Source organism: Kogia breviceps, chromosome 1 (genome assembly GCF_026419965.1).
Source record: "Kogia breviceps isolate mKogBre1 chromosome 1, mKogBre1 haplotype 1, whole genome shotgun sequence".
NCBI lineage: Eukaryota > Metazoa > Chordata > Mammalia > Artiodactyla > Physeteridae > Kogia > Kogia breviceps.
The window spans coordinates 162,330,599-162,355,312 of record NC_081310.1 but is presented as its reverse complement, the minus strand read 5'-3'; the positions used below and the strand labels follow the sequence as shown (position 1 = coordinate 162,355,312).

Genomic DNA, 24,714 nt, shown 5'->3' with positions numbered 1-24,714 from the left:
TCAACTGTACTGGCTCCATTGCAGGTAAGATAAGGACCTGGGTGCCCGTATGAGGGTCCCCAAATAGCTAGGAGCATTGCATCCATGGTAAGCCACATCCATCTCAGAGAAGACTTTCTGAACAAGGAAGGGTCCTCTTGTGATGTTGGAGCTAGGTAGTTGGGGGAAGGAGGAGATTGTGATGCAGATATCATTTGGCTTTGTCCACAGTTACCAAGCTTTAACCTCCTGGAATACTGAGTCCTGGTGGTAAACTGAATAATGGCCTCCCAAAGACATCTACGTATGAATCCCTGGAACCTATGAATGCTGCTTCCTATGGTAAAGGACTTTGTAGATGTGATCAAGTTAATGACATTGAGATGGGGAGATTATGCTGCATTATCCCAGTGGGCCTTATGTAATCACAAGGGAACCAGGAGGAGTCAGAGTCAGAAAGAAGGCAATGTGATAATGGAAGCAGAGGGGAAAAAGGTGATACAGGAGCATGAGCTAAGAAATAATGACAGCCTTTAGGAACTGGAACCAGAGGCATCAGATCTGTCAACAGCTTGATTTTATCAGACTCATTTCAGACTTATGACCTCCAGAACTGTAAGATAATAAATTTGTGTTGTTTGAAGCCACTAAATTTGTGGTAGTTGGTTACAGCAGCAGTAGGAAACTAAGGCAGTACTTGATTTGGTCAAATTGCAGGTGGATAGGGAATTCCCTGGCAGTCCAGTGGTTAGGACTGGGCATTTTCACTGCCAGGGCCCACGGTTTGGGGAAAAAGAAAATTGCAGGTGGACTAAAAGTTAAAAAGGCTGACTGTGAATTTCTTAAATGAATCCAGAATTAATTTTGCAACAGAAATTACAAATTTAAAAATCATGACACAAATAGTGACCTCAGGGGACTTTTCAAGTCCTGCTCTCAGGAAACAAATAACTCCTGGGCAGTGTCTGTTGGAGGTGGTTTCCTAGCACACTAGGTGATAAGCAGCCCCTTCCAGTCCTTCCTAGGCACCTGCAAGTTTCAACAAAATGTAAGTATAATACCAGTCCCAGAAAATAAATCAGGCCTATTAATTGAGAGTGTAGACAAAAAACATAAGGCCATATTGGCACCAAATGACTGCCCTCCCACCCTGTGCACCCCTGGGCATTCCATTTTGGCTATTCTTTCTCAAACGGATGTGGCTGTCAATGCCTCTGGGCGTCTTCATTTCCACTTGTTCTTATAAGAAAGAAGAGTGGAGATGAGTTGGGTCTCTCCCCATTTCCCGAACAAGATATGCAGCCTGACCCCTACACTGAAGACGCCTTTTTATACTGCTCCTCCCTCAGTGTCTACCCATCGGAACAAGCCTGGCTTCTCACCTCTCCCTCAAAGTTCTGGGGATTTCTAAAAATAAATAAAGTTGGTTTAACCAACTCTCACTTAGAGAAATAATGGTTGACAATATGTAAAAATATATATCTGGTCCCATCCTGACTAATTAAATCAGCACCTTTGGGAGCAAGGTTTAGGCATCTATATTTTTAAAATTTCTCCAGCTGATTATAGTCAGGATTGAGAACCACTGACCTAAGCAAATCATGAACACCCTATTCCTGGCCAAATTGTAGTCACCAGTATTATGGGCTGAATTGTGTTTCCTAAGATTCATAGGTTGAAGTCTTAAACCCCAGTACCTCAAAATGTGAGTGTATTTGGAGAGAGGGTCTTTAAAGAGGTAAAGAAGGTTAAATGAGGTTGTTGGGATGTGCCCTAATCCAATGGTGTCCTTCTAAGAAGAGGATTTTAGGACACAGACACACACAGAGGAAAGACCATGTGAAGACACAGAGGAAAGATGGTCATCTACAAGCCAAAGAGAGAGTCTCAGAAGAAACCAATCCTGCTGACACCTTGATCCTGGACTTCTAGCCGCCAGAGCTATGAGAAAATAAATTTCTGTTGTCTAAGCCTCTCAGTCTGTGGTACTTTGTTATGACAGCCCTAGCAAGCTGCAATCAGTAACAAAATGGATCTCAAATCCATTGTACATTGTCATTCTAGGAACACTCATTTTCTGAACTCTGAACGTTAGCATGGGCTATACGTCTCTTTTTTTCAATCATAATAGCCTTCATCCTAAGAAAATACCAAATACTCAGGTAAATTGCTTTTACTTGCAAATAACAGAAAACTCAATTATCATTGGCTTACAGAATAAAGATATTTAAGAATTTCAAGTAACAAGAAGTCTGGAGGTGGTCAGGAGAGGGATGTTGCAGATACCTGGTTTGAAAACTCAGGCCTATCTTTCCCTTTCACTGTCTTTAGCACAGTTTTGTTGATATCGTTGTTGCTGTTTGAATTGTTTTTTGTCTTCATGCTGGCTGCCTTCAGGCTGGTTGTACATAGCCACACCAGGAAAAGGGAGAAAGGACAGCACCCATGAACCAGAATGTCATGCCTGTCCCTTTTTATAGGAAAATAAAAGCTTTTCCAGAAGGATCCCAACAGACCTCCGTTTGCTAGGTCACATGGCTTCCTCAAGCTGTACAGGAGGCGAGAGCAGAGTAGCTCACAAATGGGAAAAGAATGTTACTGTCAGAGAACCAGTGGGTCTCAATCCTGACTGGAATCACCTGGGTGAATATTTAAACTATAGATGCCTGGGCTTCAGTCTCAAAGGTTCTGATTATGTATATTATACATATATATATATAAGTAAATTAAGTTATACATAATATAAATAATTCTATTTAAAATTTGCATGAATATTGATATAAACATGTAATGTAAATATATAAAATATAATATTAACAAATATATAAATATAATATTCATAAATTTAATATAAATATTAATAATATACAAACATAAGCTTATATAAATATTAATATAAAATTATAATATTGATAAATGTATTGAGAAATATAATGTTAATATTTATAACATTTATATAAATATGAAATATAAATATATATACAATTTGATATAAATACATATATAATTTTATATAAATTTATATAAATATGTATGATTTTTAACTCTACAGCTGATTCTACTGTGTGGCCAGGTTGAGAACCACTGGCATAGACCAATTATTATTCATCCCATGGTACCACCTGGAAAAAATTGGGACTCAAATAGCAAGCAGACAAGACAGGAAAATAACTGGATAGGAATTAACATCTTGTGGCAGACCCAACTAGAAATTATTTGCTCATAAAACAGGGAAGATGCAGCTGTATTTGGGCATATTTAGGTACTATAAGACTAAAATGAAAAATCAATCTCTTTCTCTGCTCTCTCTCTCCCTCTCTCATCTCCCTTCCTTTTCATCTCTCTTCCCTTCCATCTTCCTCTCTCTCCATCTCTCCCCCTCCCACTCCATTGTTTCTTCCCTTCATCTCCCTCCCCCTCTATCTCTAGTACATCTCCATAGCCAGGTTAGATCATTGTAAGCAGGATTTTTAAAAATATTCCCTAAAGAACTAAAACAGATCATCCAGTCATTGGCTGAATGCTCCCAGTGACAGAAAGCTCCCTGCCTTCCACGGAGTTAGTATATAAGACGGTATGAGTTATGCTCTGCACGAGGGCACCTGCCCAAAGTAGTGAGTGGGTACTGAGTGCTATTGTGTCAGACTTCAACCTGCTACAGAAAGACGCACCTTTCTCTAATTCACATGAAGATGCCACAGAGGTTAGCAGAGGCCCTGGTGTTATGAGGCTACCCTTTCCACTGCTATATGGCTGTGACCTTTATGAAGTTCTCTTACAATGAGGCAAGACCTCCCTCCTCAGATAGTCCACTCAATCCATTTAATAGCTTGGAGCTGCTTCGAACACATTTGCTTCTTTCTCTCCAGTCTCCATGACATCTTTTCTTCTCCAGGTTTCTCAGCCCCTGTTCCTCCTCCTGCTTTAACATGGCTCAGATTTCCTGCCCCTGCCCATCATCTCCTCTCGCTCTTCTTTGGATACACTGTTCAGTGGTTAGTGGCCCTCTAAGCCGCAGCACCCTGGCCTGACCATTGTAAGAGGGAGAGTCAGCCCACAGATGGGGTGACTTCATCACTCTTGAAGGGGAGAAAGTGCAGGTGGAAAATCAGAGCCTCATTCACAGAGACCACCTTGCTGCCAGCCGTGAAGGAGGTAGACACGGGAGGCCCAAGAACAAGCAGCAGTTTTAGTGGAAGCCAATCGAGGAAAGGGTTTCAGGGATGGGGTGAGGACCGTCAGTGCCCGTGCTGTTAGGAGTTTGGTAAAGTGAGTAAAGAAAGGGCTTCATGGATGTGGAAATTGGTCATCAGTGACCTTCATTAGATAAGTTTCAGTTAATGGATAAATGCCAAATAAGGCAGTAGAGACAGCTCGAGCAGCAGAATGGAGAGCTTGTAGATGACAGTTACAGGAGGATATAGTCCAGAAGGTGAGGGCAGTGGGTGTGTGTATATGCTTAAGGATGGGTGAGGTTTGAGTGTGGTTATAGCATGAGCAAAGAGAGGCAGCAGAGAGTTGGAGAGAGGCTGAAACTGGGAGCAGGAAGATGATTATTGGAGCTATGCCTGGAGGACTCAGGAGAGTCTGAGGTCAAGGGCACAGGTGGAGGGACTGGCCCTGAACAGGTGGACTAACACATGTTCCTTAGAGCCTGAGGGAAGGAGAAATAATGGGTACATGGAAAAGGGGAAGACTTCTTTGAAATGAAGACACAGAAAGGATTACTTTTATAAGACAAAGACTCTCAGTGCCAATATGTCCCTCAGTCTCTCTCTTCTCCCTTCATCAAATATTTATTGAATCCCTGCCCCCCAGAATTATGGATATAGAGAAAAACAAGACAAAGCCTTTGTCCTTGCAGAGCTCCCAGTCTGGATAGGGATGGTCCTGCTCTTCACTTGTTGTTCTGCACCAAAGGGACCCAGCCCAGCACTGCGCTTGGACCACTTTCCTCAGTGCTCACGATATCTTATTTTCTCTAAGTCTCTCTAGATGCTCCTGATTTCCTAATCATTTTGTCAAAGCTGTGCAGGAGAGAACACAGCTCGCTGAGATGGCCGGATAAGGGAAGAGGAAGAAGTCAGGGATAGACCAAGTGGGGAAGAAATAGAATGTTATTTTAAAGCCGATGGCCTAAGTCCCCTTCTGGAGAGAACTGTGTGTGTTTGGAAAAATAATTTCAAGACCTCTCTGCAGGTTTGAAAAGGGAAACCCAGAGGACACACGCAGGATAGTCTAGCACAGTGAAAAGAGGACAGAAGTGCTTTACACAGGAAGTGGGATGAGTTCTGAGGCTTGGGTGTGGGGAGGAGGGGCCTGAGAATGCCTCAGGTGTGAGGGGGGAAGGGAGGGATGGAAGCATCTCGAGAGTAAGGTCTGTGAGCTCCTAAAAATTCATATCTGAATAGAAAAACAAGCAGAGTGCATTGAGGGTTGGAAGTGAGGTAAAGACCCTGAACTTCCTGGTGACACTCTGTGTAATTGTTGGTTTGTATATGAGGCTGGTCCAGTGACCTGGGAGACCCTCAAAGTCAAGGGCCAGGTCTTGGCTATTTTACGTGCAGTAGTTATTACTGAGTCTGAGTGGTTCGAGGTTTTTTTGTACCCTGAAGCTTATATAATTTGGAGGTCCCTTTAAGAAAAAGAATACAAAATTTATAATGAAAAGTAAGAAAGTGAATATTTATTCAAAATGAGGGAACACATCACAGACTTTTTAAAAAATTTCAAAATCCAGAAACATCACATTATTTTTATTAATTGTCTGATATACCTCTAGACTACCTTTCTCCAGTATTTCCTGGATTTTCTCTTTGATCATCTCTTCATATGACAACAATTTTTGTAAAATGATTTTCCTTTCAGAGAACAGAAAGATAATTTGGTCTTTCTTCTAGCATGATTGATCAAAATTGGACTTTTATTTTCCAGAATTCAGAAGAGTTCATTTTAGCTTTGGAACTCCTTATTTGTCATGTTTTGTAGAATTTTCAGACTGTTGCTGTAGAAACCTCTATTGAATTTCTTGTATTAGGTGCTATAAGAATTCAGGGCATCTTGCATTGCCTTGTGTAGTCCTAATCTGCACACTCTCTAAATTGACAGCACTCACTCATCATGTTGTTGCCAATGTCTTTGTTCTTGAGGCCCTGCACCTTTGGTGACAAGGTTTGGTGAGTCAGTCCCGTGGGCAGCGGCAGTCTTCCTGGAAGCCATCCCTATACTGGGGGCGGCTAACAATAACTGAACAGTTCACGGGGCGTGGCTGTGAATCACATAAACATAACCCACAAACCCAAACTTCAACTCGACTTCCTAAAACGCCTATGGCTACCTCATCGCCTCCGTATATGAAGGCAAATGAGGCGAAGGGGAAATTGGAGTGGAAGAGACAATGGTCTCAGGAGACTGCTGTTAAAATCCTCATGCTACTTACAAAAACGTATCCTCAGGGGAACACAGAACAGGGGAAGGGTCTAGTGCTTCTTGAACATACAATAAATCTCTGAGTCTGGCACATAGTGGACAGGTGCTCAATGAGTGAATAAACATGAAAGGGAGGGAAAGGAGGAAGAAGAGGCTTGAACAGGAGCAATAGCGCTGATGCCTGAAAGGTAGTTGTGGGTGAGGTGTCATCGGTACCCTGCCTGACCTCAGCCGGGAAGCTGGCTTTGCTTGTCCGCTGGGGCTTCTGACCTCCTGGGTAAGCTGCCCGTGTTCCTCCCCTCCTTCCTCTTCACCCCTTCTGCTTTGGCCACACAGAGGGCTATATTCTTATCCCTGTGACAGGAAGTTTGCCAATCACCAAGGCCCCTGTGCACCTTTTTGATTTGCAACATTTAAAGGGCATGAAGAGGTGCATTCAGAGGCAGGCTTTTAAATCTGAAGTTACCCTAGTGTGAGTCCCAACTGAAACATCCTGGCTGGCAGGCACCGCTGAGCGCAGCTGGACGGATGGCAGCATTTGCCCTATAAAACATTTGATACTTTGACAATAAACTGTAAAGAAGAAAGGAAAGCCCCTGTCTACTTTGAAGTTACAGGGCTGCCTTGGAATGCGCTGACAGAAGCAAAATCTGCCGCTTGCTCTGTCAGATCAGAGTGCCCCTGCCCTGCTGATGAAAAGGAAAATAGTTATCAGTAATGCAGGCCTCTGACTCAAGTCCCCACTCAGCAAAGCCACTGGGACTCCAGAGCCTGCCCCAGATCTCTCCCTTCCCCACTGGGGCTGGGTGGTTTAGGGTGTCCTCAAGGAACTGCTGGAGCCGTTCAGTCTTGGGTTCCACAGTCGCTCTCCACTCCACCTCTTTGTGGCCTTGTTTGTCAACTGGAGCTACTACCACCACAATAAAGAATGGCGACCGGAACCTCTGCGGCCATTACTGTCATTCTTTTAGAACTGCTTCTTCACTTGTACCCTTGTTTTTCTGTTTTCCCTGTAACAATGGTCCTTGAAGGGGAAGTCTCTCCAGCCAGTGAAAACCCCCTCAGTCAGACTTCAGAGGGTCTGGCAATCTACTGCAAACCGCTTTTTTTAAAAGTTTACCAAAGGTTAATGCCCTTTCTGATTTTCATATCTATTCTTGATCAGTGTGGGTCATGTTATCCAGGGTCCGATTGGAAGACAGTTAAATGGTAGCATCCAGTATCAAGTGCAAAACACCATTCCTCCCAGCCAACCCACAAACTTCAAACATTCCAAGGCAGGAGCCATTAGTCTCCTCCTTGAGGATGAATTCCTTGAGAACCTGAGCATTTTGCTGGAGGGCACCCTGTGAGATCCAGTTTTCTTGAGGATTCAAGTGTCAGGAATCTGGGCTCAGCCATCAGGTTCAAGTCTCAGTCACTGTTGCTCCCCAGGAGACCTAAGAGAACTTATGTAAAAAGGATTCCTGGAAGCATTGCTCTCCCAGAGTTCCTGTCTTAGTTTGGGTTCCCCACAAGAACCATCAGACAATTATTTGAGTATAAGTAGTTTATTGAGGGGGTGATCCCAGGAAACTAACCAGAGAAGGAAGGAGGCCAATAAAGGGTATGTTTTCAAGCAGGTTCCCATCATGGGCTTACTGGGGTTAAAGCCCACTCAGAACCAATGTACAGTATATATCTTAGGGTTATCCTGTCCTAACTGTGAAGAATCTGAGGTCTTTATCTATCCATTCCCATCAGCCATTGGTTGAGAGTGTTAATTCCAGCCCTTCTGGCCTGCCATGAGGGTTGAGTAGGCTCCAGCCACTGGAAAAAGCAGAGAATCACAGGTGTTGGCAGTTGGAACTCTGGCCAACGAGGACAGACATGGTGCACACGAGGTAATAGTGGTGGGACACTGACATGTTCCCAAGGTGGACATGCAGGACCTCTCATGATCCATAAAGAAGAACGCAATCAAGGAAAGGGAGTTTTCATGATCTTCAGAGTGTGATGATTGTCTGGATGAGACTCTTGAGTAATCTATTCAGGAAGGAAGAGCTAAGAATATAGGAACTGGATCAACCCTACATCCCTAGGCCACTGTGCGCTGATAAGAGTAAGGCGGGGAGCTGGGTTCAGGATAGAAATCCTAGTTCAAAGAGGAATTGGGATCAGAAGGAAGAGAAACTGAGGTATCAATCTGCATTGCTCTAGATGAGGGGTTCTTCATGAAGATGATATCACCCTGTAGGTATTTCAGAAATATGTGGGTCTTTTAAAAATGGCTCTCACAATAATTGGGGGGTGCTCCTGCCACTTAGTGGGAAATATTCAGAAATGTCAGGTAGTCCTACACACCGAAGAATTGTCCAGAATCCCCAAATCCTATCCCTCCACATATTCTTAGAAGTGAAAAACTTATTTATAAATATCTAGAGTTTACAGCCCAACTTCATTTCACATGTAAAATTGAAGTCTTTTTTGCATGATTTAAATACAGAGCAGTTTTTCCCTAACCCTAACCCTGGGATAATGTGACTTCCTTTTAAATCAAGAGGAAACTACATTTTGTTCAGAACTCTATTGAGAGTTGTACAAAAGTTTAGAAAAGCACATCATTCTCAATTAGTGGTAATATTTCAATCACCAATTCAACATACCTGCCTGAGTCAGTTTGCATTTGTAGGTCGGACATTAACGTAATTTTATAAAGACATGAAGGCATATGCTCCTTCATTATATCTTTTTTGTAGTCCTGCCAGAGTATTTACATATGGAAAGACATCTTATTCTATTTTACGTTACTCCTCTTTTATTTCTACTTTATAGTACGGTTAGAATAATATTTCTATTTTTTAAAGTTGTACATGTAGGCAAGTTTTATTTTCTGTGAATTTCATATAGATAAAAAGTGATCAAATATTTGTTATAAAAAAGGAGTGTGGGGTCTGGTAGGGCTGAGACGCAATGCTCTAAGCGAAATACCAGGAAGAGCAAGAGTAGCTCCAGACGCCCCCTGCTGGTGGGGAAGCAGCAGCTGCTGCCATCTTCACCCTGCATTGTGCTGACAGATCCTGGAATTTGTCTTCAGATTTTGGTATCTTCTTTAAAAAGGCTAATCAACAAATCTGATAGCTTCCAGATAAGAGTGGCTAAGGTGCTAATGGATCTGAAAACCTTAACCTTAAAAAATAAAAAAAAGTGGTTGCCAGGGATTGAAGACATTTGCCTTGGAAATGTGATTCAGGAATGAGCAAAGGTGGAATGAGGGACCTAAATCTTATCATTTAATCTCTGAAGGGCTGAGATGGACAAACTGATTCCTAGTTGGGGGGATAGGGGAAAGCTAAGACTAGTGGTCCTATGACTGGAACAAATTCTTTCAAAATATTAAGGTGAAAATATGGTCACTTTTTAAAAATTAAATCATCAAATTCTCCTTTCCCTCTCCCCTTAGATGAGTTATTTTCTGGAAGTCCAGTATCTCTTTCCTGAGTCTTCCCTTAATTCATCTGCTTGTCTAAGTATAAACTTCAGAGATTGGTTCAAGATGGCGGAGTAGAAGGACATGCGCTCCCTCCCTCTTGCTAGAGCACAGGAATCACAACTAACTGCTCAACAATCATCGACAGGAAGACACTGGAACTCACCAAAAAAGATACCCCACATCCAAAGACAAAGGAGAAGGCACAATGAGATGGTAGGAGGGGTGCAATCACAATAAAATCAAATCCCATAACTGCTGGGTGGGTGACTCACAAACTGGGAGAACACTTATACCACAGAAGTCCACCCACTGGAGTGAAGGTTCTGAGCCCCATGTCAGACTTCCCAACCTGGGGGTCCGGCAATGGAAGGAGGAATTCCTAGAGAATCGGACTTTGAAACCTAGGGGGATTTGATTGCAGGACTTCAACAGGACTGGGGGAAACAGCGTCTCTACTCTTGGAGGGCACACACAAAGTAGTGTGCGCATCGGGACCCAGGGGAAGGACCCATGACCCAATAGGAGACTGAACCAGACCTACCTATCTACTGCAGAGGCAGGGGGTGGCTGTGGTTCACTGTGGGGACAAGGACACTGGCAGCTGAAGTTTTGAGAAGTACTCCTTGGCGTGAGCCCTCCCAGAGTCCTCCATTAGCCCCACCAAAGAGCCCAGGTAGGCTCCAGTGTTGGGCCACCTCAGGCCAAACAACCAACAGGGAGGGAATCCAGCCCCACCCACCAGCAGACAAGCAGATTAAACTTTTACTAAGCTCTGCTGACCAGAGCATCAGCCAGCTCTACCCACCACCAGTCCCTCCCATCAGGAAACTTGCACAAGCCTCTTAGATAGCCTCATCCACCAGAGGGAAGACAGCAGAAGCAAGAAGAACTACAATCCTGCAGCCTATGAAACAAAAACCACATTCACAGAAAGGTAGACAAGATGAAAAGGCATAGGGCTATGTACCAGATGAAGGAACAAGATAAAACCCCAGAAAAACAACTAAATGAAGTGGAGATAGGCAAGCTTGCAGGAAAAGAATTCAGAATAATGATAGTGAAGATGATCCAAGACCTTGGAAAAAGAATGGAGGCAAAGATTGAGAAGATGCAAGAAATGTTTAACAAAGACCTAGAAGAATTAAAGAACAAAAACCTAGAGAAATTAAAGAACAAACAAACAGGGCTTCCCTGGTGGAGTAGTGGTTAAGAAACTGCCTGCCAATGCAGGGGACATGGGTTTGAGCCCCGGTCTGGGAAGATCCCACATGCCGTGGAGCAGGTAAGCCTGTGTGCCACAACTACTGAGCCTGCACTCTAGAGCCTGCGAGCCACAACTATTTAGCCAAAGTGCTGCAACTACTGAAGCCTGTGTGCCTAGAGCCCATGCTCCACAGCAAGAGAAGCCACCAAAATGAGAAGCCCGCACACCGCAGCGAAGAGTAGCCCTTGGTCCCCGCAACTAGAGAAAGCCCGCATGCAGCAAAAAAGAGCCAACACAGCCAAGAATAAATAAATAAATAAATATTTTTTTTAAAAAAAGAACAAACAAACAGAGATGAACAATACAATAAATGAAATGAAAAAATACACTCAAAGGAACCAATAGAAGAATAACTGAGGCAGAAGAATGGATAAGTGACCTGGAAGACAGAAGGGTGGAATTCACTGCCACAGAACAGAATAAAGAAAAAAGAATGAAGAGAAATGAAGATAGCTAAGAGACCTCTGGGACAACATTAAATGCAACAACATTCTCATTATAGGGGTCCCAGAAGGAGAAGAGAGAGAGAAAGAACCCAAGAAAATATTTGAAGACATTATAGTCAAAAACTTCCCAAGCATGGGAAAGGAAATAGCACACAAGTCTAGGAAGAGCAGAGAGTCCCAGGCAGGATAAACCCAAGGAGAAACACACCAAGACACAGAGCAATCAAATTGACAAAAATTAAAGACAAAGAAAAAATATTGAAAGCAACAAGGGAAAAACGACAAATAACATACAAGGGAACTCCCATAAGGTTAACAGCTGATTTCTCAGCAGAAACTCTAAAAGCGAGAAGGGAGTGGCATGATATATTTAAAGTGATGAACAGGAAGAACCTACAACCAAGATTACTCTACCTGGCAAGGATCTCATTCAGATTCGACAGAGAAATCAACAGCTTTACAGACAAGCAAAACCAAGAGAATTCAGCACCACCAAACCAGCTCTACAACAAATGCTAAAGGAACTTCTCTAAGTGGGAAACACAAGAGAAGAAAAGGACCTACAAAAACAAACCAATAACAATTAAGAAAATGATAATAGGAACATACATATTGATAATTACCTTAAACGTGAATGGATTCAATGCTCCAACCAAAAGACACAGGTTCACTGAATGGATACAAAAACAGGACCCATATATATGCTGTCTACAAGAGACCCACTTCAGACCTAGGGACACATACAGAATGAAAGTGAGGGGATGGAAAAAGATATTCCATGCAAATGGAAATCAAAAGAAAGCTGGAGTAGCAATACTCATAGCAGACAAAATAGACTTTAAAATAAAGGCTATTACAAGAAACAAAGAAGGACACTACATAATGATCAAGGGATCAATCCAAGAAGAAGATATAACAATTATAAATACATACACACCCAACATAGGAACACCTCAATACATAAGGCAACTGCTAACAGCTATAAAAGACGAAATTGATAGTAACACAATAATAGTAGGGGACTTTAACACCTCACTTACACCAATGGACAGATCATCCAAACAGAAAATTAATAAGGAAACACAAGCTTTAAATGACTCAATAGACCACATCAATTTAATTGGTATTTGGACATTCCATCCAAAAACAGCATATTACACTTTCTTCTGAAGCGCTCATGGAACATTCTCCAGGACAGATCACATCTTGGGTCACAAATCAAGCCTCAGTAAATTTAAGAAAATTAAAATCATATCAAGCATCTTTTCTGACCACAATGCTATGAGATTAGAAATCAATTACAGGGAAAAAAACCGTAAAAAACACAAACACATGGAGGCTAAACAATACGTTACTAAATAACAAAGAGATCACTGAAGAAATCAAAGAGGAAATCAAAAAATACCTAGAGACAAATGACAATGAAAACACGATGATCCAAAACCTATGGGATGCAGCAAAAGAAGTTCTAAGAGGGAAGTTTATAGCTATACAAGCCTACCTCAAGAAACAAGAAAAACCTCAAAAAAACAATCTAACCGTACACCTAAAGGAACTAGAGAAAGAAGAACAAACAAAACCCAAAGTTAGCAGAAGGAAAGAAATCATAAAGACCAGAGCAGAAATAAATTAAATAGAAACAAACAACAGCAAAGATCAACAAAACTAAAAGCTGGTTCTTCGAGAAGATAAACAAAATTGATAAACCATAGCCAGGCTCATCAAGAAAAAGAGGGAGAGGGCTCAAATCAATAAAATCAGAAATGAAAGAAAAAGGAGAAGTTACAACAGACACTGCAGAGATGCAAAGCTTCCTAAGATGACTTCCTAAGAGACTACTACAAGCAACTCCATGCCAAAAAAATTGGGCAACCTGGAAGAAATGGACAAATTCTTACAAAGGTATAAGCTTCCAAGACTGAACCATGAAGAAATAGAAAATACGAACAGACCAATCACAGGTAATGAAATTAAAACTGTGATTAAAAATCTTCCAACAAACAAAAGTCCAGGACCAGATGGCTTCACAGGTGAATTCTATCAAACATTTAGAGAAGAGCTAACACCCATCCTTCTCAAACTCTTCCAAACAACTGCGGAGGAAGGAACACTCCCAAACTAATTCTATGAGGCCACTATCTCCCTGATACCAAAACCAGACAAAGATACGACAGAAAAAGAAAAGTATAGACCAATATCACTGATGAATATAGATGCAAAAATCCTCAACAACATACTCACAAACAGAATCCAACAACACATTAAAAGGATCATACATCATGATCAAGTGGGATTTATCCCAGGGATGCAAGGATTCTTCAATATACACAAATCAATGAATGTGATACACCGTGTTAACAAATTGAAGAAAAAAACCATATGATCATCTCAAGTGATGCAGACAATTTTTTGACAAAATTCAACACCCATTTATGATAAAAACTCTCCAGAAGATGGGCATAAAGGGAACCTACCTCAACAAAATAATGGCCATATATGACAAACCCACAGCAAACATCATTCTCAATGCTGAAAAACTGAAAGCATTTCCTCTAAGATCAGGAACAAGCCGAGGATGTCCACTCTCGCCACTATTATTCAACATAGTTTTGGAAGTCCTAGCCATGGCAGTCAGAGAAGAAAAAGAAATAAAAGGAATATAAATTGGAAAAGAGAAAGTAAAACTGTCACTGTTTGCAGACCCAAATTTCTATCCCTTCCCCAGCCCTAGTTTTCACCCTGGCCATATGGCAGCTTTTCCCCTTGAACTCTCAGAATACAGTCTTATTCTCCCCATTTCTCAGAACATTTGCTATCCCTTCAACAGTTCCCAGCTCATTTCTATTCCTGCCTATTCTGTGCTATCAGTTTCTCTTAATACATGATTATGGTTATACAATAATTATATCCCTGGCAAAACATCATCTCTAGCTGGCACCTACCACCATTGATTCAAGGAGGGGGCAGATTTTAACTTAAGAAAGACCTTTTAAAATCCAGAGCTCTATAATGTCTGCCTCAAGAGGTAGTGAGCAGCTCCTCCAAAAATACTTAAAAGAGGCTGTTTGAGCATCCCTCCAGACCAATATCCCAACAGGCATGCAAAACAGAGTCACCTGCCTTCATGATGCTGTCTGTGGCCCAGAGAGAACAAGGCTGGCCTGTAATAACTGTCAAATCCCCCAGTCCTCTAAATGTGTCTACTATCACAGTTTCACCCCCTCTTTTGTTGAAACTAATGAGTCACGATTCAAGTAATGTTTTTCTATGGCTCCAAAACCATTTTGCTTAATGAGGTTCTAAGTCTTCATAATTAGGCCCAGAAGGGAACGAGGACGTGGGCCTTAAGAGCAATAATTATTTCAGTTATTTATGGTAATAAAAAATTGAAAATAGGAATTCTTCCTCACAATGCAACTATTTATTCTTTTACATATTGCCTAACAGGCAATTACCCTATTAAGGCTGCGTTCTATTGCTAAAGACAATTAATTGAAATGTAAATCAGCTAATTAAATTGATATGTAATGAACTTGTCAGGCTGGCCTCTCTGATCAGATGCATTGCAGCTGGCCCAATGAGCAGCTGGGGCCAAGGGTGCCTGCGCTGTTCCCCACCAGACACTCTGGTGAGGAAGGGAGGGTCTGCATTATCCAGATCTTCAGGAAGAAAGGGGAACAGTTCAGTCAGACCCTCAGAAATATGTTTTCCTTCCGATACCACTCCGTGGCCTCTTTTTTGTGGTTTCAGATGCAATGCTTTCAGATGCAATAGCTAGAGAATTCAACTCAATCTGAGTCAGGTAAATGGAACATACAGAAGTAGGGGGAGTTTGGAGTGGCTCCTTCAGGGATGCAGCTGCATTTCTCTCTCTTTCAGCTGTGCGCTCCTTGTGTTGGCTTCATCTTTAGGTTGGTATCTTCATAGACTACATGCTTATCACATGCAGCGGAAGGGCAGGGTGTTGTTTATACAATGACTGAAGGAAAATAGTGTCTTGTGCCTATTAAACCAGGGCAGCTTTGCAGCTGGCATGCACTGGTACAGCTGTTGCAGTTGTTAAAATACGGAAACACTTCCCTACAGCTGGTAAATAGCTACTTCCCCCAATAGCTGCTTTCCCCTTAATGGTCTCTCCCTTTCCCTGGTGTCTCCAGCTTCTCCCCCAGAACCCTTCAGCAAGAAAAGGATTAGGCTCTTCAGAACCCTGCCCTGGATCCACGTCTGGCACCTATTCTGATTGGTTGATGCCCTTGCTCTGCTGCCCGTTAGATATTTGGAAAAATGTTCCATATTGGATCACTCCTAAACCAATCCCTGTGATTAGGGAAATTCCATGTACTGCCTAGCTTCACCCCTGAATTCACACTGTGGCAACAGGAAGAATTTTCCTTGATGACTCTAGACTCTAGAGCAACCTTGAATGTGTATCAGAATCATGTGGAAGACTCATAAAAATGCAGACTACTGAGCCCCACCCCCAGAGTTTTCCCTCAGACTTTTTCTACATACCATGGTCTGGGGAGGGAGGCATAAATGGTTCTTATCAAGACAAGACATATCTGAAAACTTTCTTTTACTGAACAAATATTTACTGAACACCTACCTGCTTTAAGGAAAAACTGTTGAAGGGGCGAGGGACTCAGCAGTGAACAAAATGGATCATCCTGTAGTAAAGGTCACAGGCGGTTCAGCTTTGCTCAGGTCCACAGAGCTTCCAAGCAATCTTTTAGTGATTACCCTTTTAAAATCTCACTTTTCAAACATAAAATGTAACACATCCTGGTAAAGAAATAGAACATTTCCAGCATCTCAGGATCAGCCTTCAATACCTCCTACCCCCGTGATCCTTCCTTCCCACATTCTCCTCTCCTTAGACGTAACCACTATCCTGACTTTTATGAAATTACTTTCTTGCTTTGTTTTATACTTCTACCACCTAAGTGCATATGCCCAAATGAATCGATTTCATTTTCCCTGTTTTGTAACTTCATGTACATATAATCGCACATTATATACTTTTTTGTCTTATTATTTTCAGTCTGCAACGTATTAGGATTCATCCGTAGTTTGTGAGTGGCAACATTATCGTTTGTGAATACCATTTCGTCACGTGGATCTGCCACACTGCAGACATCCATTCTGCAGGTGGGATGTCTGCAGTTTGAGGCTATTGCACATGGTGCTGCTATGAGCATGCTTGTGCATGCCTCCTGGACACTTGGGCATGGGTTTCTCTAGGGTATATACCCAGGAGTGCAATTGTTGGGTCACAGTGTAGCAGTATCCTCAACTGTAATAGGTAATGCCAAATTGTTTTTCAGTCTTACCAATTGACATACTTACTTAACAGTGGAAGAGTGTTCCCATTGTTCCATACTCTTGCCAACACTAGATTACGATCAGACTTTTAAATTCTTGCTAATCTGTGTGTTTAGAGTCACCTCATGTGGTTTTAATGAGCATTTCCCTGATTACAAAGGAAGTTCACCTTTTCATATGAGTTTTGGCCATTTGGGTTTCCTTTTTATGAACTGCTATTTAAGTCTTTTGGCCATTTGTCTAATGGGCTGAGATGCTGGATGTCTTTCACTTGCCCCTCCAGATCCACTCACAACTTCTTCACTCTGCTCTATGTCCTTAGGGGCGACCCAGATGGATTGCAGCCATGGGTTCCCTGATCCTCTAACTTCAGCACTGGAGCCCTGGAGAGCACTGGAGGGAGAGAAGGAGGGAAGGAGGGAGGGAGGGAGGAAAGGGGGGAGGTGTGGGGGTTGGGTATTTAGTTCCTCAATTCTCTCTCTGCTGAGTCACGAGATGCTGACTGTATCCTTTGATCCAAGGTCACAGATCCAGGCAATCAGCTCTCTCCAACAGCTCTTTCTGTTTCCGAGTTCTAGGAACTGTTACCTCTCCTGTCCTTTTAGACTTAGAGGGCTAATCTTGTGATAACCCTACACAATAGTCTCAGCTTTGTAGATTGTCTATTTATAAGGCTTTCCACAAATTTGCCAATATGACTTTGCCAGCTGATACAGTTGATTATCATTTTTGTAATGAATTTTCAGGAGTCCTTTATTGCGTTTGGGATATACTCCTTTGTTGGTTATATGTGTATACGTATCTTCTCCCACTCAAATCACTTTCTTCATAGTGGCTTAAAAAAACTTTTGATCGTAAAATAAAATGCAGGTATAGAGAATCACATGAAACAAAGAATAGCTTCATGGATTGTTTTAAGGCAGCCACCCTTGTAAATACCAGTTGATGTCAAGTACTAGAACTTCGTCAGCTAACTCAAAGGCCCTCCATGTACTCCACCCCAATCACAGCCTCCTCCTTCCCTCTCAAAGTAACCATTACCTTTCATTTTTATAATTTTTCACTCCTTTGCATTTCTTCAGAGGTTTATCATTTAGGGCGAATCCCTAAATAATTCAGATTAGTTTTGCCTGTTTTGTGCATCTCATTAGTCTCTTCAAACTAAAATTTCTCTCTCTGCCCCCACCTTTTGACTTGCAATTTATTTGTGGAAGAACCTAGGTTATTTGGCCTTTAGGTGACCTAAGTCTGGATTTTTATCTGCTTCCTCATGGTACAAGTTAATATGTTCCTCTTTCCTCTGTATTTCATGAAAATTGGTAGTTGAATCTAGAAGCTTGATCAAATTCAGGTTAATTAAATATATATATATATATATATATATATAAAACAGAAGGTACATAATGTCTAATTTTCTCTCTTTTTGGTGTTAGCACATTTCCTAGTTTGCACAGGAAAGGCAGGTTAAATTTTTCATTCTTTCCCTCTATTTACCAGTTTTTGAGATAATGAGTTTTCTAAGATAGTGAGATTTCCTATCTTTCTACAAAATTGAACTAATTTTTTTATGAACTAATAATGTATTTAAACATACTTGGTGTTTTCCAGCCAGTATAGTTGTTATTATCCTAAGTGAAGCCCATTCATGAGGGCTCCAGCCTCATGACCTCAGCACTTCCCAAGGCCCCACCTCCTAATATTATTCTGCTGGGCATTAGGTTTCAACACATGAATTTGGGGGGATGCAAACATTCAATCTGTAGCAGATGATATGATTTATGATTTTTTAAAAAGAGCACTTGGGGGAAGATGGACTGCAGGGGAATGAAGGTGAAAGCAGGATCCTTAGGGGAAGGTGTTGCATTCACACAGGTTGGAGATGGTGGTGGCTTGCTCTGAAGTGGCTGTAGAGGAGATGGAGAGAGGTGGATGGATTTCAGGTGTATTTTGTAGGACTGTTAATGTACTAGATATGAAGGATCAAAAGGGAAGTATCAAAATTAACAACAAAATATTTGGCCTGGGCAACCAGATGGTATTGCCTTTTGCATGGATAAGAAAGACAGAGGAGGTGATTTGGGGCAGGGATAAAAAAATACCTGGATATCAAAAATTCTGTGTAAGTCTGAGATAGCTGGTGATCCACTGACTATATGAACCTGAATTTCTAGGGATAGTCTTAGGCTAGAGATGAGAATATGGAATTGGAACAATTCATGGGTTTGAAAGCTGGGGAACATCTAGATGGTTGGAGGTGTTATCATGGTGTCAAAGTGCTTGGGCTTTGAAGCCAGACTGAAGTATGTTTGAATCCTCCCTTTACCACTTACTAGCTTGTGGCCCTGGGCATGTTACTTTTTGTGTCTCCGACTCCTCAACTCCAAAATGGGGACTGTATACCTTCCTCTCAGGGTTGTTGGGAAGATTAAGAATGTATGTAGGGCTTCCCTGGTGGCACAGTTGTTAAGAATCCACCTGCCAATGCAGGGGACACAGGTTCGAGCCCTGGTCCAGGAAGATCCCACATGCTGCAGAGCAACTAAGCCCAGTGCGCAACAACTGCTGAGCCTGCGCTCTAGAGCCCGCAAGCCACAACTACTGAGCCCGCTAGCCACAACTACGGAAGCCCATGCTCCTAGAGCCCGTGCTCCACAACAAGAGAAGCCACCGTAATGAGAAGCCCGTGCACTGCAACGAAGAGTAGCCCCCACTCTCCACAACTAGGGAAAGCCTGTGCGCAGCAACGAAGACCCAACACAGCCAAAAATAAAATAAATAAGATTAATAAATTTATTTTTTAAAAAAAGAATGCATGTAAATCTCCTGGCATTAGTAGTAGCAGATTGAGTCATTGGCACCATCACTCACCTGGTGAAAGCTACTTGAATTATAGCCATAGTGCCTAGAAGTAAGTAAACATGCTAGTTTTTCAAACCCAAATTTTTGAAATATTAACTCATGTTCCATACTTCCAAAATAAAATCTAGATAAATGCTTACACAGGCCTGGACTAGGGTGGGGCAGGGTGTAATCGGTGTAGATAGCTACCACTTAAGAATGGTTCTGTGCAGCTAATTCACACTTACTTTCTGGTGGTTGGTAAAGCTGTAAAATATCGACAGGAGAGAACACAGGGGAGAACATGTCTTATAGAATAAACATGGATTTTGAAGTCAGCCAGACCAGGGTTCAATCTCCAGTCTGCTTGACCTTACCCTTAAATGTGAACTTCAATCAGCAGGGAAGGGCTGCAGAAATACTGACTTCCTATTGGTAACCTCCTTGGCATGACCAGCCTATATCAGCCCCTTCAGGAGCCACATATTTATTAAATATGTAAACTAGCATCTTTGCCATTTTTACTCTAATGCAGCTCATCAGAATCTTAGCATTGAGGAGCCCTTGAATTTGAAGCTTATGGAGCAATTAAACTTCCTCCTGGGAGAATCCCGACCTGGAGATTGTCAGTGCATAGAGATAAGCAATTGTGTATTCATCTCCCTCTTGCCAGAAAAATGGACTGCTCCAAAGTTCATCAAGGAATTATATTTATTTCAATGAGCCGTATGTACATTGCATTCTATGTAATTAATCTAGAAAACTACTCAGCTAATAAACTCAGGGAACCGGCCCATCTTCTATTAATTTCCTTTAATTAGCTATATCATCAGCAGAGCACTGAATGTCTGCCTGAAGTGATTCCTACCCATCTGATGGGAATGGTCAGTAATGCTGAACCAACCTGGGCCTTGCTGATAAGCAAGGTGCTGACACATCCATGCTGTCATCTCATGACAGTGCTTTGAGTCAGATGTGGCAGAGAGCATTATTCCCATGAGATCCTGGAGCTCAGAGAGATGAAGTGACTTGCCCAAGGTCACAGGGAGGTTTCGTGAATCTGTAAAGCCAGGTCATTAAAAGTATGGGCTCCGGGCTTAGGTACATCTGTGTTCAAATCCCAGCTCTGATGGTTACTAGCTATGTGACAGACCTTAGTGGCCCCGGTCAGCACCCACCCTTAACCCCTTGCCCTCATCATTGCAGGGAGTGCTGCCCAACTTCTGACTGGCAGCACCTGAATTTATGTGGCCTCCAGAGACTGCTTTGCTCCCTCTCCCAGCAGCCTAGAAGTGACAGGGAATTCAGGCTCCTTGAGAGCAGCCTCAACCAAGACTGACTGGAGCTGGTGAAAAATACCCAGCTCTCCCATCCCTGGAGTGGGATAATCCTGAGACATGAATACACTAGATCCCCGAGCTTCCCCAGCAGGGTTAGGCTCTGGTTATCCACGGTGGCAACTTGCTTGCTAATGACCATTTCATTGGCTGCCTGCCCTCCTCATCTCATTTTCCATTTCTCTACTGGTTTTTTTCTTGAGATCCCTTCTTAAATAAATCCGTTGTACTTGGGTCCTTACCCCAGGGCCTGTTTTAGGGTAACTTGAACAAAGGAACCTTTAACAAATCATTTAACTCCTCTCAGATCCTCAGTTTCCTAATCTGTAAAAAGGGAATCTGTATAGTACTCACCTCATAGGTTTGTAGGGAAGTTTAAAGGACACATTGCATATGAAGGGTTTTGCACATGTGTGTTCACACCAGCAAAATTTTAACATTAAAAAAATGGGAAATGACCCAACTGTCTAATGCGAAAATAAATTAGGTTTTACCCGTATGATAGAATATCACATAATCAGTAAAAATTATTTCCAATGAATATTCAATGACATGGAGAACTGTATATGAAAATTATATATTACACAATCCAACTGGGGAGCTCAATGGGGGGAAATGTCTAAAATTGTTAATATAAAATTATCTAAGTGTTGTTAAAATATATTTAAAATACATTGAGTTATCTATCTCTTGGTGGTGGTAAGTTATTGTCTTTAGGCTTTTTCCTATTTCTCAAATGTCGAAGTTTTCCAAACAAGCAGTATTATGTTCATAATCAGGATAAAGCAAATGTTACTTGTAGAAACTGATCAAGATTTCAACTATAATAAAAAATAAAGATGCCTACAAAGTGTATAGTATCCCAACACTTTGTTTTTATTTTCCTTTTCCCTGGTCAAATGCACTCATTACTAAAAGGAAATTCAGCTTTCATGCAATATCAAAGTGAACAGTAAGTAAGGGCAAGGCTGTGCAAAGGCCTAAGGAGTGTCTAAATCTGAGGTCCTTGGAGTCCAAGCTTCAAGCTACCGCCCTTCCCTGCCACCCCCACCCCCCAACACACACAGTCTCTCCCTCTTTTGATCCTGCCCTGAGACTACTTTTCTTCACAATTTCATTTCAGCCTCTCTTCTGGCTACCATTTGTTGTGTGGATTCCAAGCTGAAGTATCAGGTTGAGGCAACTTCGTCAACAGGTCCAGCATTGATGATGACCCATTTGGTGCAGCTCACTTGACTCAGCTCTAGATTTATTTCTTCTGAGGACTCCTTGACCTACCTGCCCATGCCCCATGCTCATCACCCCGGTACATCAAGCTCTATCTGCATTCCACCTCCCCCAGCCTCCATTTACCTACTACATTGTAGGTAGAAATTTCTCTTACAAAGGAGAAAGTCCCTCTATCCATCCATATGCCCCGCTATCCATCCATCTATCCATCCATCCATACATACCTATATACATACATCCTTTCACTCAGCACATAATCACTGGGTATGCAACGCTGTGCAGACACTTGTTAGATTCTTGGGATACAGAGTTGACTCAGACACGGTCCCTACCAAACTTACCAGCCATGGGACAGCAAAGTCAATGCACTCAGGCTTCACTCGATCCTCTCGTGCCCATGTTTGGCAGATGCCTGTGCTGTCTGCTTCACACCTCCTCAGTTCACCTGATTTCAGCACAGCCATGGTGGACAGTTCCATGCACTTGGAATGGGACCAGGGCTGCCTCAGGGATCAGCCTTACAGAGGAGCAACTAGGCAGTGAAGGGGAATTTACACCCAAGGGGGCAACCCTCAGTTGTTTCCCTGTCTTCCAGGGAGACAGCTCTGGGGAGTGCTTTTATACCAGTTCCAAGAAAGTTCCTGGAGGGATTGAGGCCCTTTCCCCTCAGTGGTAATTAGCTCATTAACACACACTTTACTGGGTTTTCTCCCTGCTCTGTCTCACTTTTGCCTCCCCCTTACATCTACTTCCAGGTATCACCTGGTGAATAAGCTGCTTGCTCTCAGTTTCTTGTCCAGGTCTCTGCTTTTGAAAGAGCACAAACTAAGATACCATGGCAGGCATTATGAAGGAAGGAAGGAAGGAAGGAAGGAAGGAAGGAAGGAGGGAGGGAAGGAAGGGAGGGAGGGAGGAAGGAAGGGATGGAGGAAGGGAGGAAAGAAGAAAGAAAGAAAGAGAGAGAGCGAAAGAAAGAAAGAAAGAAAGGGAAAGAAAGGAAGATTGATGGTATTATAGTGAGAGGAGAGAAGGACACTGTTGGAGGTGGACGAATGACCACCTCCTGTTGATGAAGGAAGGCCCTGTCACCTCAGTATCCATTCACGATGAGGGACTGCAGCTTCTCTTGTCTGTGCCAGCCTGTTGGCTGGACTGATTATCTTAGAAATACTGAGCCTAAGAGTCATGTGAATGTGACTAATAATAATAGTTACCTTTGAAGGACACTTCCATTTGCCAGGGACTTTATTTACATCATGTCATTTATTCTTCACAAACCTCCTGTGACCCAGGCACTAATTAATCCCATTTTATAAGTGAGGAACCTGCAGTTCATAGAGGTGGCTCAAGGTCACACAATGGCAGAGCAGATCTCAGCTGGGTCTGTCAGATACCAGAGTCCATAGCCCTGTGCCCCCCTCTCTATATGAGTCTATTACAGCATCCAGTCAGGGTCCCAATCCTCCAGCTCCTTGGCAAGTAATTTATAGCACATGCTCTTGAAATGCAGGTGTTCCTTCTCACAGGGTCTAGGGCAGCCTTAGTAGGGCTGTGCAGTGAAGTGCAGTAAATAAAGCACAAGTCCATTTGTTACTCACCGTTAACCAACACTTAAGGTAAAACATTGCTTTATTTATTCTCTCTGGCAGCTCAAACACGCTCCATGGTATCTATTACATGGTGATGTTAATTAAGTCCACAGCACCGCACCTTCTGTATGCAAGGTTCGCAGTGTCACCCGCTGGTCTCATCTCTCCAGAGGCCTCTGGTTCAGCATCAGGTCTGAGGACAGAAAGAATCTTTGGGAGGCCCGCCTCACCACCAGTGTTGCTGAGCTGAGTATGAAAGTTTACTACCTACACATCCTGCCCAAGCATTGGTCTAGAAACCTGACATGGGGCTTCCCTGGTGGCGCAGTGGTTGAGAGTCCGCCTGTCGATGCAGGGGACACGGGTTCGTGCCCCGGTCCGGGAAGATCCCACATGCCGCGGAGCGGCTGGGCCCGTGAGCCATGGCTGCTGAGCCTGCGCGTCCAGAGCCTGTGCTCCGCAACGGGAGAGGCCAAAGCAGTGAGAGGCCCGCGTACCGGGGAAAAAAAAAAAAAAAAAAAGAATCCTGACATGGTTTTCAAGGTTGATATGAGATCATCTTTCAGGGTGGGCAACTGTGTTGGAGGGGTCCTAGAACTCCCCAAATGGCAGAATTGTAGGAGTCTTTAGGGAGTGCCTAATTCAACAGTCTCATTTTATAGGTGTGCGAACTGAGGTTGGGAGAGGGAGACTTACTTTTCTAAAGTTGCATAAATGCTAGTAGACTGGGATTTGATTCCAGATATTTTTGCTTCCGGTTCAAGCTCTTTCTAATGGATCACTTTGAGATCTCCTTGCCCTCACCCCC

At 42.6% G+C, this 24,714-nt stretch overlaps 2 protein-coding genes across 2 annotated transcripts in view; both read right to left on the bottom strand.

The window, feature by feature from the left end:
- Positions 1–23,987, bottom strand: part of SPATA6 (spermatogenesis associated 6) — a 176,845-nt gene extending 152,858 nt beyond the window's left edge. Inside the window, exon 1 of the mRNA XM_067008221.1 lies at positions 23,916–23,987. Coding sequence (XP_066864322.1) covers positions 23,916–23,942 — 27 coding nt within the window. The 5' untranslated portion in view covers positions 23,943–23,987. The remainder of the gene's footprint in view (positions 1–23,915) is intronic.
- Positions 23,918–24,714, bottom strand: part of AGBL4 (AGBL carboxypeptidase 4) — a 1,382,976-nt gene continuing 1,382,179 nt past the window's right edge. The window contains exon 13 of the mRNA XM_067008176.1: positions 23,918–24,099. Coding sequence (XP_066864277.1) covers positions 23,991–24,099 — 109 coding nt within the window. The 3' untranslated portion in view covers positions 23,918–23,990. The remainder of the gene's footprint in view (positions 24,100–24,714) is intronic.